Source organism: Somniosus microcephalus, chromosome 6 (assembly GCF_052327205.1).
Source record: "Somniosus microcephalus isolate GS21.2 chromosome 6, FLI_Smic_1.0, whole genome shotgun sequence".
In the NCBI taxonomy this organism is placed as follows: domain Eukaryota; kingdom Metazoa; phylum Chordata; class Chondrichthyes; order Squaliformes; family Somniosidae; genus Somniosus; species Somniosus microcephalus.
Window position 1 is genome coordinate 246,360,937 of NC_140992.1, and position 12,637 is coordinate 246,373,573.

The window sequence follows — 12,637 nt, forward strand, 5'->3', positions numbered from 1 at the left end:
GAACTGTGTTGCGTCTAAATACTTTCATTATTTAAGACTCAGAAGTCAAAATTTCTACTAGATATCCCTCAAGAAGTTGAAGGGAATTGCCAACAAAATCCATGCAAGTTGCAGAATTTTCTAGAATATTCTGAGCCTTTGCAATAGGTTTCTTGCAATTGTAGAGGAGGTCTCACCTCAACACATCAGCAGAAGAGTTTCTTTGCTTTTGCCAAAAGAACTTTGAAACAAACTGGAGATTGAATTCTCAAAGCTTTACTTCAGGCAAGTTTCACATTTAAGATATTTAGAGTGGCTCCTTTTCAATTATGAACTGCTCAATTTTATATCACCGACAGATAGCTGCCACCACTTGTGGCATCTTTAGTTGACATTTAGAATGCAAAAGAATGAATGTTTGAGACTGTATCTCTTTTACACAGTGTAAAGATTGAAGAATGTTGGACATCTTGGAGAGTTAAGGGTTAATAATCAAACGGCTCTAACTATAACTGGTCACAGAGCAAAAGGCTTTCGAAGATAAACAGGAAAACACAGGATGCCTCAGCAAGGAAGCAAGTCCCTGGGACGATATCTACCATGAGTGATTAAAGTATAACTTTAGTGGCTAGTGTAACAAGCTGCCCGTCAGTGGCAGTGAAGTATTTGTCTTGAATAGATGCTAATTACTGTGAGCAGGGAGCTGAGACAGCACTTGTAATTTGGGTGTGGCTCCAAAGGTATAAAAGTAAACACCATCTGCTAACGCAGAGTGTACTTAAACAGAGTATTAAACTTGGGAATTTGGAGAGAGTGGGAATGAGGTGGTGCGTTTGCCTCCATAGGACAGCAGATAGGTGATTGGTGAGTATTACAACTTTTTTTTTCCCCTCTAAGCTAGGCAGTGGTTTAAACTAAGAGCTGGGGAACTTTAACTAACACTATTAAATTAATATCTTAACTAGGTAAACTAAATAATTAATATAACTAAATAATCATTTGAATAAAAACTTTAATTAAATTAATTCAGGCTATCAATAAGCAAATAAATAACAAAGACTAGAGCTGGCAGGGCAGGTTATGTGTCAGGACTGTACAATGAAAGAGCCTGTGGACAGCGAGACTGTCCCGTATTCCCACATCTGCAGGTAATGTCTTTGCCTTCAGTCACTCCAGCTTGGAGTCACTGAACTGGAGTGAGAGTTAGACACAATCAAAGGGAGGGGGAAGAATTGCTGGATAGTTTTATCCAGAAAACAGTCACATCCCAGAGGAAAGGGAAGGTGTGACTGTTAGGGAGCTGGGTAGCGAGGACTTGGGAGAGGTTGAGGAGGAGGTAACACAGACACTGGTTCTGTCCAACAGGTATGATGTACTCACTACCTGAGAGGACAATAAGACTGCGGAGAGAACAGCCACAATGCAGACCAAGGCACTGCGGCTCAGAGAGCAGAATAGAAGTGCAGTAGTGATAGGGGATTCTATAATTAGGGGGATAGATAGCATCCTCTGCGGCCACAAACGAGTTCTCTGGAGAGTTTAGAAGAATGAGAGGCGATCTCATTGAAACATACAAAATTCTTACATGGCTTGACAGGGTAGATGCAGGAAGGATGTTTCCCCTGCCTTGGGAGTCTAGAACCAGGGGTCAGTCTCAGAATAAAAGGGGTCTGCCATTTAGGGCTGAGATGAGGAGAAATTTCTTCATTGAGGGTGGTGAATCTTTGGAATTCTCTACCCCAGAGAGCTGTGGACGTTCAGTCGTTGAGTATATTCAAGACAGAGATCGATAGATTTTTGGATATTAAGGGAATCAAGGAATATGGGGATAGTGCAGGAAAGGTAGAAGATCAGTCATGATCTTATTGAATGGCAGAGCAAGCTCAATGCTCCTATTTCTTATGAACAAGAATCCCGAAGCGGGTGTTGCCTACCTGGTGCCAGGGTAAGGGATATCTCGAGGCAGCTGGAGAGGAATTTGGAAAGGGAGGGGGTATATCCAGTTGTTGTGGTCTATGTTGGAACAAACGACATAGGTAGGAACAGAGAGGAGGTCCTGCTGAGGGAGTATCAGGAGTTGGGGCGAAATTAAAAAGCAAGACCTCGAGGGTAATAATCTCTGGATTACTGCCCAAGCCGCATACAAATTGGCATAGAAACAGTCAGATCAGGAGAATTAACACATGACTAAAGGGCTGGTGTGGGACAGAGGGGCACCAGTACTGGGACAGGAAGGAGCTGTACCGATGGAACGGGCGCCACCTGAACTGGGATGGGACCCATGTCCAAGTGGAAAGGGTAAATAGGGAGGAGGCAAAGGCTTTAAACTAGTAAGATTTGGGGGGGGGGGGGGGGGGAAGGGATCTACAAGAAATTAAACCAGCCTAAATATAAATAAAAACAGGAAAGGAGAGCATAGGAAAGAATAAAGTAAGGGAGGACATTGATGGCCAGGGAATGGAGAGATTTGTAGAACAGGAGTGTAAAAAAGAGAGGAACTGCTATTAAAAATGAGTTAAACTGTCTGTACAGCAATGCATAGTGTCTGTAATAAAACAGGAGAACTGGAGGCAATAATACATTGCGAGGAACCAGACATAGGGATTACTGAGACATGGCTACAGAAAAATCAGGACTGGAAATTAAACATTGCAGGGTATAACATATTTAGAAAAGATAGAGAGAGAAAAAGGAGCGGTGGAGTAGCTGTACTTATTAGGGATAACAATGGCAATACGAAAAAGTGAAACAGCTACCAAGACAAAAATAGAATCCATGTGGATAGAGATAAAAGATAATAAAGGATCAATCACACTAATAGGGGTAGTCTACAGGCCACCTCATAGTGGGAGGGAGGTGGAGGAAGAAATACGCAAACAAATTAGGGAAATGAATATAAAACATAATAATCATGGGGGATTTCAACTACCCTGATATTAATTGGCCAGAAGAGGTAGGCAAAGGGGATACATTCCTACATGTGTACAGGACTCCTTTCAAACCCAATATGCAAGAACAAGCCCAACAAGGGAGGATTCACTATTGGATCTAGAAATGGGGAATGAACCAGAACAGATAAAAAGTAATAGTAGGGGAACATCTAGGCAATAGCGACCATCATATAATACACTTTAAGATAATAATTGAGAAGTACACAAGTATGACAAAGACTGGGTAATAGATTGGAGAAAAGCCAATTTTGCAGGGCTGAGAATAGAACTTGGGAAAATATGGACAATATTGGCAAACAATGATGTAGAACAGCAGTGGGAAATATTTTAAATGGTGTTGAGAGTCTGGGGAAAATATATTCTACTAAAAAACGAGAACAAGCTAAAAACTAATGAGACACCATGGATGAATAAAGCCATAAGGGGAAAATTGAGGGTAACGAAAGAGGTATACACCAATTACATGGGCAGCATGGGAGTGCATGATAAGGGAGAATACGAAGAGATTAGGAGAAGTCAAAAAAAATTGCAAAGGCAAAAAGGAACCATGAAATTCAATTATCAAGGAAAATAAAATAGTAAAATATTTTACAGGCACATTGTGCTGTCTCTCTGTAGCAATTTATGTTAGTTTTCCAGTTAATTCAGGGGTTTGAGTAAGTTGGGTCGATTCCCATTGTGTACTGCCACCCAGTGGCTATTTGGTACCTAGCAACTGCAGTAAAAGTGCAGTAAAGTGCTGTAAAGCACAGTAAGTGCAGTAAACTACAGACCTACAGTGGCACATGCTCTGGGAAGCTGTATTGTTCCCATGCCTGAGTCTTGGATATTATTTGTCTGTAAGTACTTGAGAATGTTATAGATGATTAGTGTACACTGTATGTTGCAGAAAATGTTTAGTTTGTAACTTTTCTCTGTAAGCAAACTTACACAGCTAGCCGTGAAGTGCTCGCTCTCTGTCTAGCTGGTTAACTAGTAGCTGTATTTTGATGCACTATGTACAGGGCTAATTTAAAGAGAATGCCTTCCAGTTTGCTAAATGTATATTCACAGTAATCTGTGTTTCCACGTTTGGTAATTTACATGCCAAATGTACTGTGTTGCTCAGGCGTACCTAAATTTGTGTATGCATATCAGTTATGCGCTTGTATACTAATGTGTGCTTCCATTTCTGTGTTGTATTTCAGTTTTACAATAAGAATCTTTCAGTAAAGCTTTACAAGAAAAGTCAAGCCTTGTGATTTTTATGGGAAGATATCAAGTTGTTAGCTATCTGTCTAGCTCTGTATAGGAATGCGCTGCGAGGGCAGAAAACACATAAATTTAAAAAAAAGTCAGGATGGGAATAGGACCGCTAAGGGATGGACAGGATAATATCACACACAGGCAGTGATAGAGAGATGGCAGAAATATTAAATAATTACTTTGCTTTAGTATTTACCAGGGAGACAGAACAGGTGGACATGACATCGGATGATGAGATTAGAAAGGAGATAACTGCATTTAAAATAAAAAGGAGAAATATTAAATAAACTAATCAAACTCAGGAAAAAATCCCTGGTCCAGACAGATTACATCCACGCATTTTAAAAGAATCTAGGGAAGACATAACAGGGGCATTACTACACATATTTAATTATTTGTTAGAACAAGGTGTAGTGCCAGAAGACTGGCAGATAGCTAACGTAATACCTATATTTAAGAAGGGAGCTAGAACATGTCCAGGGAATTATAGACCAGTCAGCTTAACATCGGTGGTAGGAAAAATAATGGAATCCCTACTAAAAGGAGAAAATAGAACATCTAGAAACCAAAAATAATAATAATGAATAGTCAGTATGGATTTCAAAAGGGAAAGTCTTGCTTGACCAACCTCACTGAATTCTTTGAAGAGGTAACAGAGAGAGTAGACAAAGGTAATGCAGTAAATATAATTCATCTAGATTTTCAAAAGGCCTTCGATAAGATACCTCATAATAGACTAATGAACAAGGCCAGAGCCTGTGGACAAGTAGCAGAATGGATAACTAGCTGGCTTCAAGACAGAAAGCAGTGTGTATGGGTAAAGGGTAGTTATTCAGAGTGCAAGGTGGGAAGTGGCATTCCACAAGGATCAGTGCTGGGACCACTGCTGTTCATAATTTATATTAACAATTTAGACTTTGGAATAAATAACACAATTTCTAAATTTGCAGATGACACCAAATTTTATGGGGGGGGGGAAATAGTCAATACTGAGGAGGACTGCAACAAATTACAAGATGACATTAACAAACTTTAATGGTCATATAATTGATAAATTAAATTCAACTCATAAATGTGATGTATTACATTTTGGCAAGAAAAATAGAGAGGTCACATTACTTGGAAACTACAAGTCTAAGTGGGGTAGAAGAGCAAAGGGATCTCGGAGTACAAAGACACAAATCACTGAAAGTAGTGACACAGGTTAACAAGGCCATAAAAATGCGAAACAAGCACTAGGGTTTTTTTCGTGAGGGATTGAATTGAAAAGGAGAGAAGTTATGCTAAACTTGTATCATACCTTGGTTAGACCACAATTCTGGTCGCCATATTATAAAAAGGATATAGAGGCACTGGAGAGGGTGCAAAAAAGATTTACAAGGATGATACCAGAAATGAGAGGAATCAGGAAAGGATGAACAAGCTGGGTCTCTTTTCTCTTGAAAAGAAAAGGCTGAGGGGTGACCTAATAGAGGCCTTCAAAATTATGAAAGGTTTTGATAGAATAGAAACAGAGAGTGTTTCCACTTGTGGGGAAGAGCAAAACTAGAGGCCATCAAGACAAGCTCGTCACCAAGAAATCAAATAGGGAATTCAGAAGGAACTTCTTTACTCAAGAGTGGTGAGAATGTGGAACTCGCTACCACGGGGAGTGACTGAAGGAATAGTATAGATGCATTTAAGGGGAGGCTAGATACGTATATGAGGGAGAAGGGAATAGAGGGTTCTGCTGATAGATTTAGATGAGGAAAGACGGGAGGAGGCTCGAGTGGAGCATAAGTGCCAGCATGGACTGGCTGGGCCTAATGGCCTGTTTCTGTGCTGTATATCCTATGTGATCCTATGTAACTATAGTATAGGAGGGAAGTTTAGGAAGATAAGTGGTCAATAAAACTACTCAAAGGATTCAAGAACAGATAGGTCAGGAAGTCTTCTTTGAGGGAAGTATCTTTGAAGTAAACAAATTAGACTGTTTATGTAAATAGACTGTTTTCAAAGAATTCAAGAACAGATAAATCATTAGGTCTTAGCTGTGACACGTACCCTTCATGTAGGCAAAATAAGATGCACAAAGGAAACATGGTTTTCAACAATTAGTTGGAGAGCTCAAAAGGTAGAGAAAAATGAAAAGCTACGCTGTGTACGGTATAGATTGATCACCTATGCTGTATATGAATAATGTCTGTCCGTATACTCCACAATCCAGTGTCTAGTGCTTCTTCGAATGGTGTTGTTGTGAACCATAGAAGGAAGAAGGTTGACTAATAGTTGATCCAACAAAGAAGATTTCAGTTTTTCCTCCAAGTGATTTAAACTTAGCTGGAAGATGATTCTGAATAATTGAGTTCTTGCTGATTGGCTGGTGTTCATATCAATTACAACAATTTCATTCCCTTTCCATTCTGGCTCCAAATTCAGTTAGAACAGCTTTTTTCTGAAAGACAATGAACTATTTTAGGCAATTTTTTGTATGAAGCTGCATAAACTATGTTTCGAGATAATTTGTTTGATTATGGAAATTCATGTTTCTTAAAAGATGGTTTAAAATCAGCAAAATGGATCATGGTATACTTACAGCTTAAATGCAGGAACTGGCTATCAATAGAGAAAAGTGGTAACATAGAAACATAGAAGATAGGAGCAGGAGTAGGCCATTCGGCCCCTCAAGCCTGCTCCATCATTCAATGAGATCATGGCTGATCATCCAAACTCAGTACCCTGTCCCTGCTAGTAGGTTGCACGACATCACAAAAGGGACCACAGATGGCTCAGGGCACCTGATGATCTGAAAGGGGCCACGGGCTGTTCGGATTCCATTTTCCTGGGCTTCCTCGACCCTATCCTCTTCCCAATACTACCAAACACCAGCAAAGCCCCCCTCAATTTTCTGCTAGGCTCGGCCCTCTCCCCATGCTCCTTTCCCAGTCCTTCTGGACATTCCCACAAGCTTCCAAGACACCTTCCTGGTGCTCATAAAACTCTGGACCACGCTAGACCAAGATCTCATGGCCCCTCTCTCAGTGATCCTAGAATACTCTTCTGTAGTGCTCCCATACCCAAGGACTACCATGAGACCCCATCCAGTATCGGCTCCTCCCCAATGGTATAGAAATATTTCATGACATTCGTAATGTACCATGTTTGTCTAATTTATTTTTATTTTATATGTTGAGAAGAATTAGGTAAACTTAATTATGCAGGACGGCAAAAATATTGTTTTGATGGCGTCTCATATTCCCCAGTGGTTTGGTCCCAGTGTAGATGGAAACTGTGCAAGGCTGTTATTACTGTGCCATGGTGCATTTAGAACACAAGGCTCTGCGTATTCTCTTAAATAAATGTTAATAAATATTTTCCCCCAATATTTGTATGTGATGTTTTGTCCATTCAATATAAAAAAATGCTTCATGGAAATTACATTCATACAGTATGTTTGCCTATAGTATTTATTTTCAATGTCATTCAAGACACTATCACTGTACATTTCTAAATTCACAGAAGAGGATGAAACATGTTTTTGGACTGGTTCAAATTTTGTCACAACACCACCTCTATTAAAAGGATGCGTGGTTAGTGTATTTAATGCATGCCTTCTTGAAGGCACAGTACATCTAGGTCAAAAATGCACTTATGAAAAATAAGGATCCGACTTTTTTTTTTAAGGTTAGCTTAACTGTGCCGTAAATACTATGTAATATATATTCTTAAATGAAGTAATCTCTTTAAATAATCAGACTGGCACAATCATTGCCTTATTTGATTGCACACATCACTTTAAATATGATCGATGTTCCTGAATACTGCTAAGAAAAGTGGCTATTACGCAATAATCAAAATATATTAATTTAAAATTGTACATGAGTAATTAGGCGTGCCCCAGGAAAACAAACACAAAAGAGCAACCAAAAAATCATTTTGATTTAAGGTTACCTGATATTGGCAGGGTTTCAAACAAACACGAGAACAACTATATATTTTGCAATGGACTACTGACCAGTGTGTCACTGGCCTGATAAGCATTCTGTAGTAATTAGCTGATGTCAGCTTACAAACTGCTGCTGAGATCAGGAAATCAGTCTTATGATAGGGGAGAGAGGAGATAAAGAAATGGATAAACTCGCACTCCACAGCACTCTTTCTTGGCTCTTTACAAAGCAGTTCTAACATCCATAAGATATCCTTATCCATGCTTTTATTACCTCCAGACTAGAGTTCTTCAACACACTGCAGGCCTCCCGACTCTACAGTGTAAACACCCAACTTGTCCAAAACTGCGCTGCTTGCATCCCGTATTGTACTAAGTTCCACCATCACCGAGCTCTGCTAGCTCATGTCGTCAAAAGTATCAACTTCAAAAATCCTCATTAGTCTCGATGGCCTCAACCCATCTCAATTCTGCAAACTTCTCCATTCCAGCACGCATCCTTCAGGCGCTGGCTTTCTGTGCATTTCTTTTCACAAACCTATCGTGGTAACTATGTTTTCAAACATCTTTGAACACCAACTAATATTCAGCATTCAATTTTCAACAATAACTTGCATTTAACGTAGAAACACATCTCAAGGCGCTTCACAGGACTGAAGACGACAAAAATTGACACTGAACCAAAGAAGGAAATATTAGGACAGGCAACTAAACATTTGGTCAAAGAGATAGGTTGCAAGGAGGGTCCCAAAGGAGGAGAGGTGGACAGAGTTTAGGAAGGGAATTCCAGACCTTGGGGTCTAGGCAGCTGAAGTCACAGCTGCCAACTGTGGGGGACGGACAAGTCCAGAGCTGGAGGAACATAGAGTTGTCGGAATACAGAGTTGTCAGAGGGGGGCCTTGAAGGGATTTAAGCAGAAGGATGAGAATTTTAAATTTGAGGGATTGGGGGGACCAAGGGTCAATGTAGATCAGGGTTGATGGGTGATTGAGAGGATCAATAGCTGCAGAAGTATCGTGGCAAACAGAGGGCCAAAGGCTAGACAGTTAAAGTGCTGTTGTAAGTGACTTGGGCGAAAACATTTTGCCATTTGAATTCTCACCGTGGGACTTTTACCATATTAAAAAAGGTACTAAATAAATACAAGTACAGGAAACTTTGTGCTATCCGGGACCGACCTGTTGCCGTTCCCTCAAAACTGCCAGACAAACCAGCGTTAATGTTGAAGCATATGGAGCTTTTCAGCTCCGTATCTGACAACAAACACTGTTGCTTAGCAACAGCTTCTAAACAGTCGGCCGTACCTTGGAAGCGTCTCTGTTGCTTAGCAACAGCATCAGAGAAACTTTGCAGAGCCTGACTGTAGAAAAAAAAAGCCACGAGAAGAAAAAAAACCTAACAAAACAGCTCCTGATTTTTGCCGGTGGCTCGAGCTTGCCGGACATTTAGCCTTTGGATAACAAAGTTTCCTGTATGTGTTTTCGTTTATTTCTAATTTTTTTTAAATTGGAGATGACTGGGTACTGATACTACTCACTGCAGTTCCACCACCTAATGTTTAGCAGTACTTAAGTGCACTACATATAATTATTTGCATAACATAGAACGGCCATGTCAATTAACTTCAAAAGCTTTCTCAACTTCAATGACTAAGTACAGTAAGATGTACAAGATTCTACTCAGTAAGATTTCTTAACAATTGTAAGTAATCTACAATTGTGTAGATCTTACTGAATAGAATGTTGTGTAACTCACTGCACGTAAACCATTTTGTTTTACATTTCATGAAAAAAGTGGGGTGACTTGAGTTTATCTTCCAATGCAGCACACACTGTAAAATGATTAGATTTTAAGAAACAAATTTCCCAGATTTAATTTTCAAAATTAAAAGCTTGCATCATGATTCACCAAGGAGCAGGTCCAAGAAAAAAAATTAGCAGCTCTATGGGAGTTCCAGATGATGTGATTTTGGATGTCAAATATGTTTGTGTAGGAGCAACAGAAAGGAATCATGATTGAATTGAAGTCTCACATGGATGAACTTCCAGGTAAGGTAGTGGAGGTAAATTATTTTAAATAGTTTTTAAAAAGTTGGTTGCCATGACAGGGGTACAGGTTGAGCGTCCTGAATCCGGCAACCTCGGAACCGAGGCCGAGCCAGTTTTTGTGTTTTTCCAGACTTCGGAACGTGTTTCTGACGTCCGAAGAGAGGAAATATCGCAACCTGGGCTCGGGCATTTCCGGACATCAGAAACACGTTCCGAGTCCAGAAACGCCTGGGCTGCTCTGCGTAGCGCTGGCGCGTTTCTCCGCCCCTCCCCTTCTGTTAAAGGGAGGGATGCTGCGAGCTCTGCAGAACATCCAATGGCCCACACTAGGCCACCAGGGTGGCTTGGTGCCGTGGCCGCAGCCTGGCAGAAACACTTAGTGGAGCTGTGCAGATTAAGGAGGATAAAACACAACACTAAAGTTTTACTGCATCACTCGCATTTTTCATAGGATTTTTCAAAAAAAGACAACAAAGTTAGTACAGGTGGAGCGTCCAAAATACAGAGTTCCAGATGCCGGAACATTTTACGGATTCCGGACGACCCTGCCACCAATCGTCCCTGTACTATATATTTTTCCCCCCAGGATGGGCAAGATGAATGGCCTTCCTCATTTCTATCTATTTTGAGATTAAATAAAATGATATGGTCAATGGGTGGCTCACCTCTTGACTCCCCAAAGCTTCTCCACCACCTATGAGGCACAAGTCAGGAGTGCGATGGAATACTTCCACTTGCTTGGATGAGTGCAGGAGCAACACTCAAGAAGCTTGACACCATCCTGGACAAAACAGTCCACTTGATCGGAAGCCCATCCACCATCTTAAGCTTCCACTCCCTCCATGACAGGCATTGTGGCTGCAGTGTACACAATTTACAGGATGTACAGCAGCAACTCACCATGGCTTCTTTGACAGCACCTGCCAAACCCACAACCTCCACACCTAGACGGACAAGGGCAACAGGTGCATGGGAATACCATCACCTCCACATTCCTGACAAGCAACACACCCTCCCAACTGGGACATATAATCGCTGTGCCTTAATGTGGGAGTACCTTCACCACATGGACTGCAGTGGTTCAAGGCGGCTGCTCACCACCACATTCCCAAGGGCAACTAGGGGTAGACAAATGTTGGCCTTCCTAGCGACACATTTAAAAAAAACTGTTCTAATACAAGTGAGCTGTTTTTCTAGTTTTCATAACAAATTTAGAAAAATGTATGCACATATAAAAGGAGATTAAGTGGAATGGAAATTCATTAATTTTAATTACACTTTGAAATTAGGTTCTAAAATTTATAATAATGAAATTCCAATTAAAGCTGTATGACTACCAGATTGCTCATTTTACTCTAGAAAACCATCATAAATATCAAAGTGGGTAGTTAAGAGTGCTGACATTACATCATAAAATTTCACTGCAAATTTCAGATTTCCATTAATCACCAGAACAAACATCCAATGTTATAAAATTTGAGATAAGGAATAGGCCCCATCCCCTTTCATATAAAAACATTACAATTGCAAAAAAGGTAAGTGAAATAAAAACTACAGTTGGTATTTGAAATAAAGTATTTTTTCCCATCTTGTACCTTTAAATGCATTAAGTACAAGTTGCTTCAAATTGTACTTTACCATGCTCTTAAAAATTGATAGAAAAAATCCATCTTATTTTAAATGCCAACAATAAATGGAACAAAATATATAGCTTTAATTCATTCATAGTTTATCACTTAACCTTTAAACGGAGGTATCCCAATATCTACTTATATACACTAATAATGTAATGGATGAGATTTTGCAGCAATTACAATGGAAATATTACAACTGAAACCTGAATTCCAATAATTACAAGGAAAAATGTAAAAAAAATTTTTTAATGCTTTTCTGTCTAAAATCGTGTACACATCCAGGCTGGCCAATAGATTTAATCTCAGTCTCGTTTTTTATAACCAACCTGCCAAAAGTGAATGAAACAATAAGCTTTTCCTTGCAAATTTAAGATTGCGTTTTCCTGCAATCCCATTATTATCACACTGAATACGAGGCCTAATCGCGCAGAGCAATAAACGTGAAACTCGCCTCCTCCAGAAATCGAGTGACATCGTACACTTTGTCGTGTATCACCAGCCATGTGGACTTGCTACCGTTGTGACTTTTCACTTCTTCCATCGTTAAATATTTCACCGTCGAGTCATTGTCGCTCTTGTTATTTGGCTCCCCCATTGTACACCTACTGCCGAGGTTACTGACAACCAACCTCCTACCCGCACTGAAGACCGGCACCCGTTCGCCGACTACAACCCGATCCCCAGCCTCCAGTGAGCGAGCGAGCGTGACCTCTGCAAGTGATCTTCCTCGCCCGGCGGTCTCCGCTGGCAACAGCCAATCGTGTACCGGGATCGCCGCGAACGAGCGGTGGAACGCGAGGCCGCGCGCGATCAAACGCGTCAGACGATCCGGCAGCACGGTCACGTGATTAGAG

At 40.5% G+C, this 12,637-nt stretch overlaps 1 protein-coding gene across 3 annotated transcripts in view; it reads right to left on the bottom strand.

Moving 5' to 3' along the window:
- The window catches only part of cyb5b (cytochrome b5 type B), a 30,557-nt gene extending 17,920 nt beyond the window's left edge, over window positions 1–12,637 (bottom strand). Inside the window, exon 1 of one of the 3 annotated variants that reach the window (XM_085991722.1) lies at window positions 12,235–12,637. In XM_085991722.1, coding sequence (XP_085847848.1) covers window positions 12,235–12,378 — 144 coding nt within the window. In that variant the 5' untranslated portion in view covers window positions 12,379–12,637. The remainder of the gene's footprint in view (window positions 1–12,234) is intronic. The other 2 variants (XM_085991721.1, XM_085991720.1) reach the window with 2 other exon arrangements.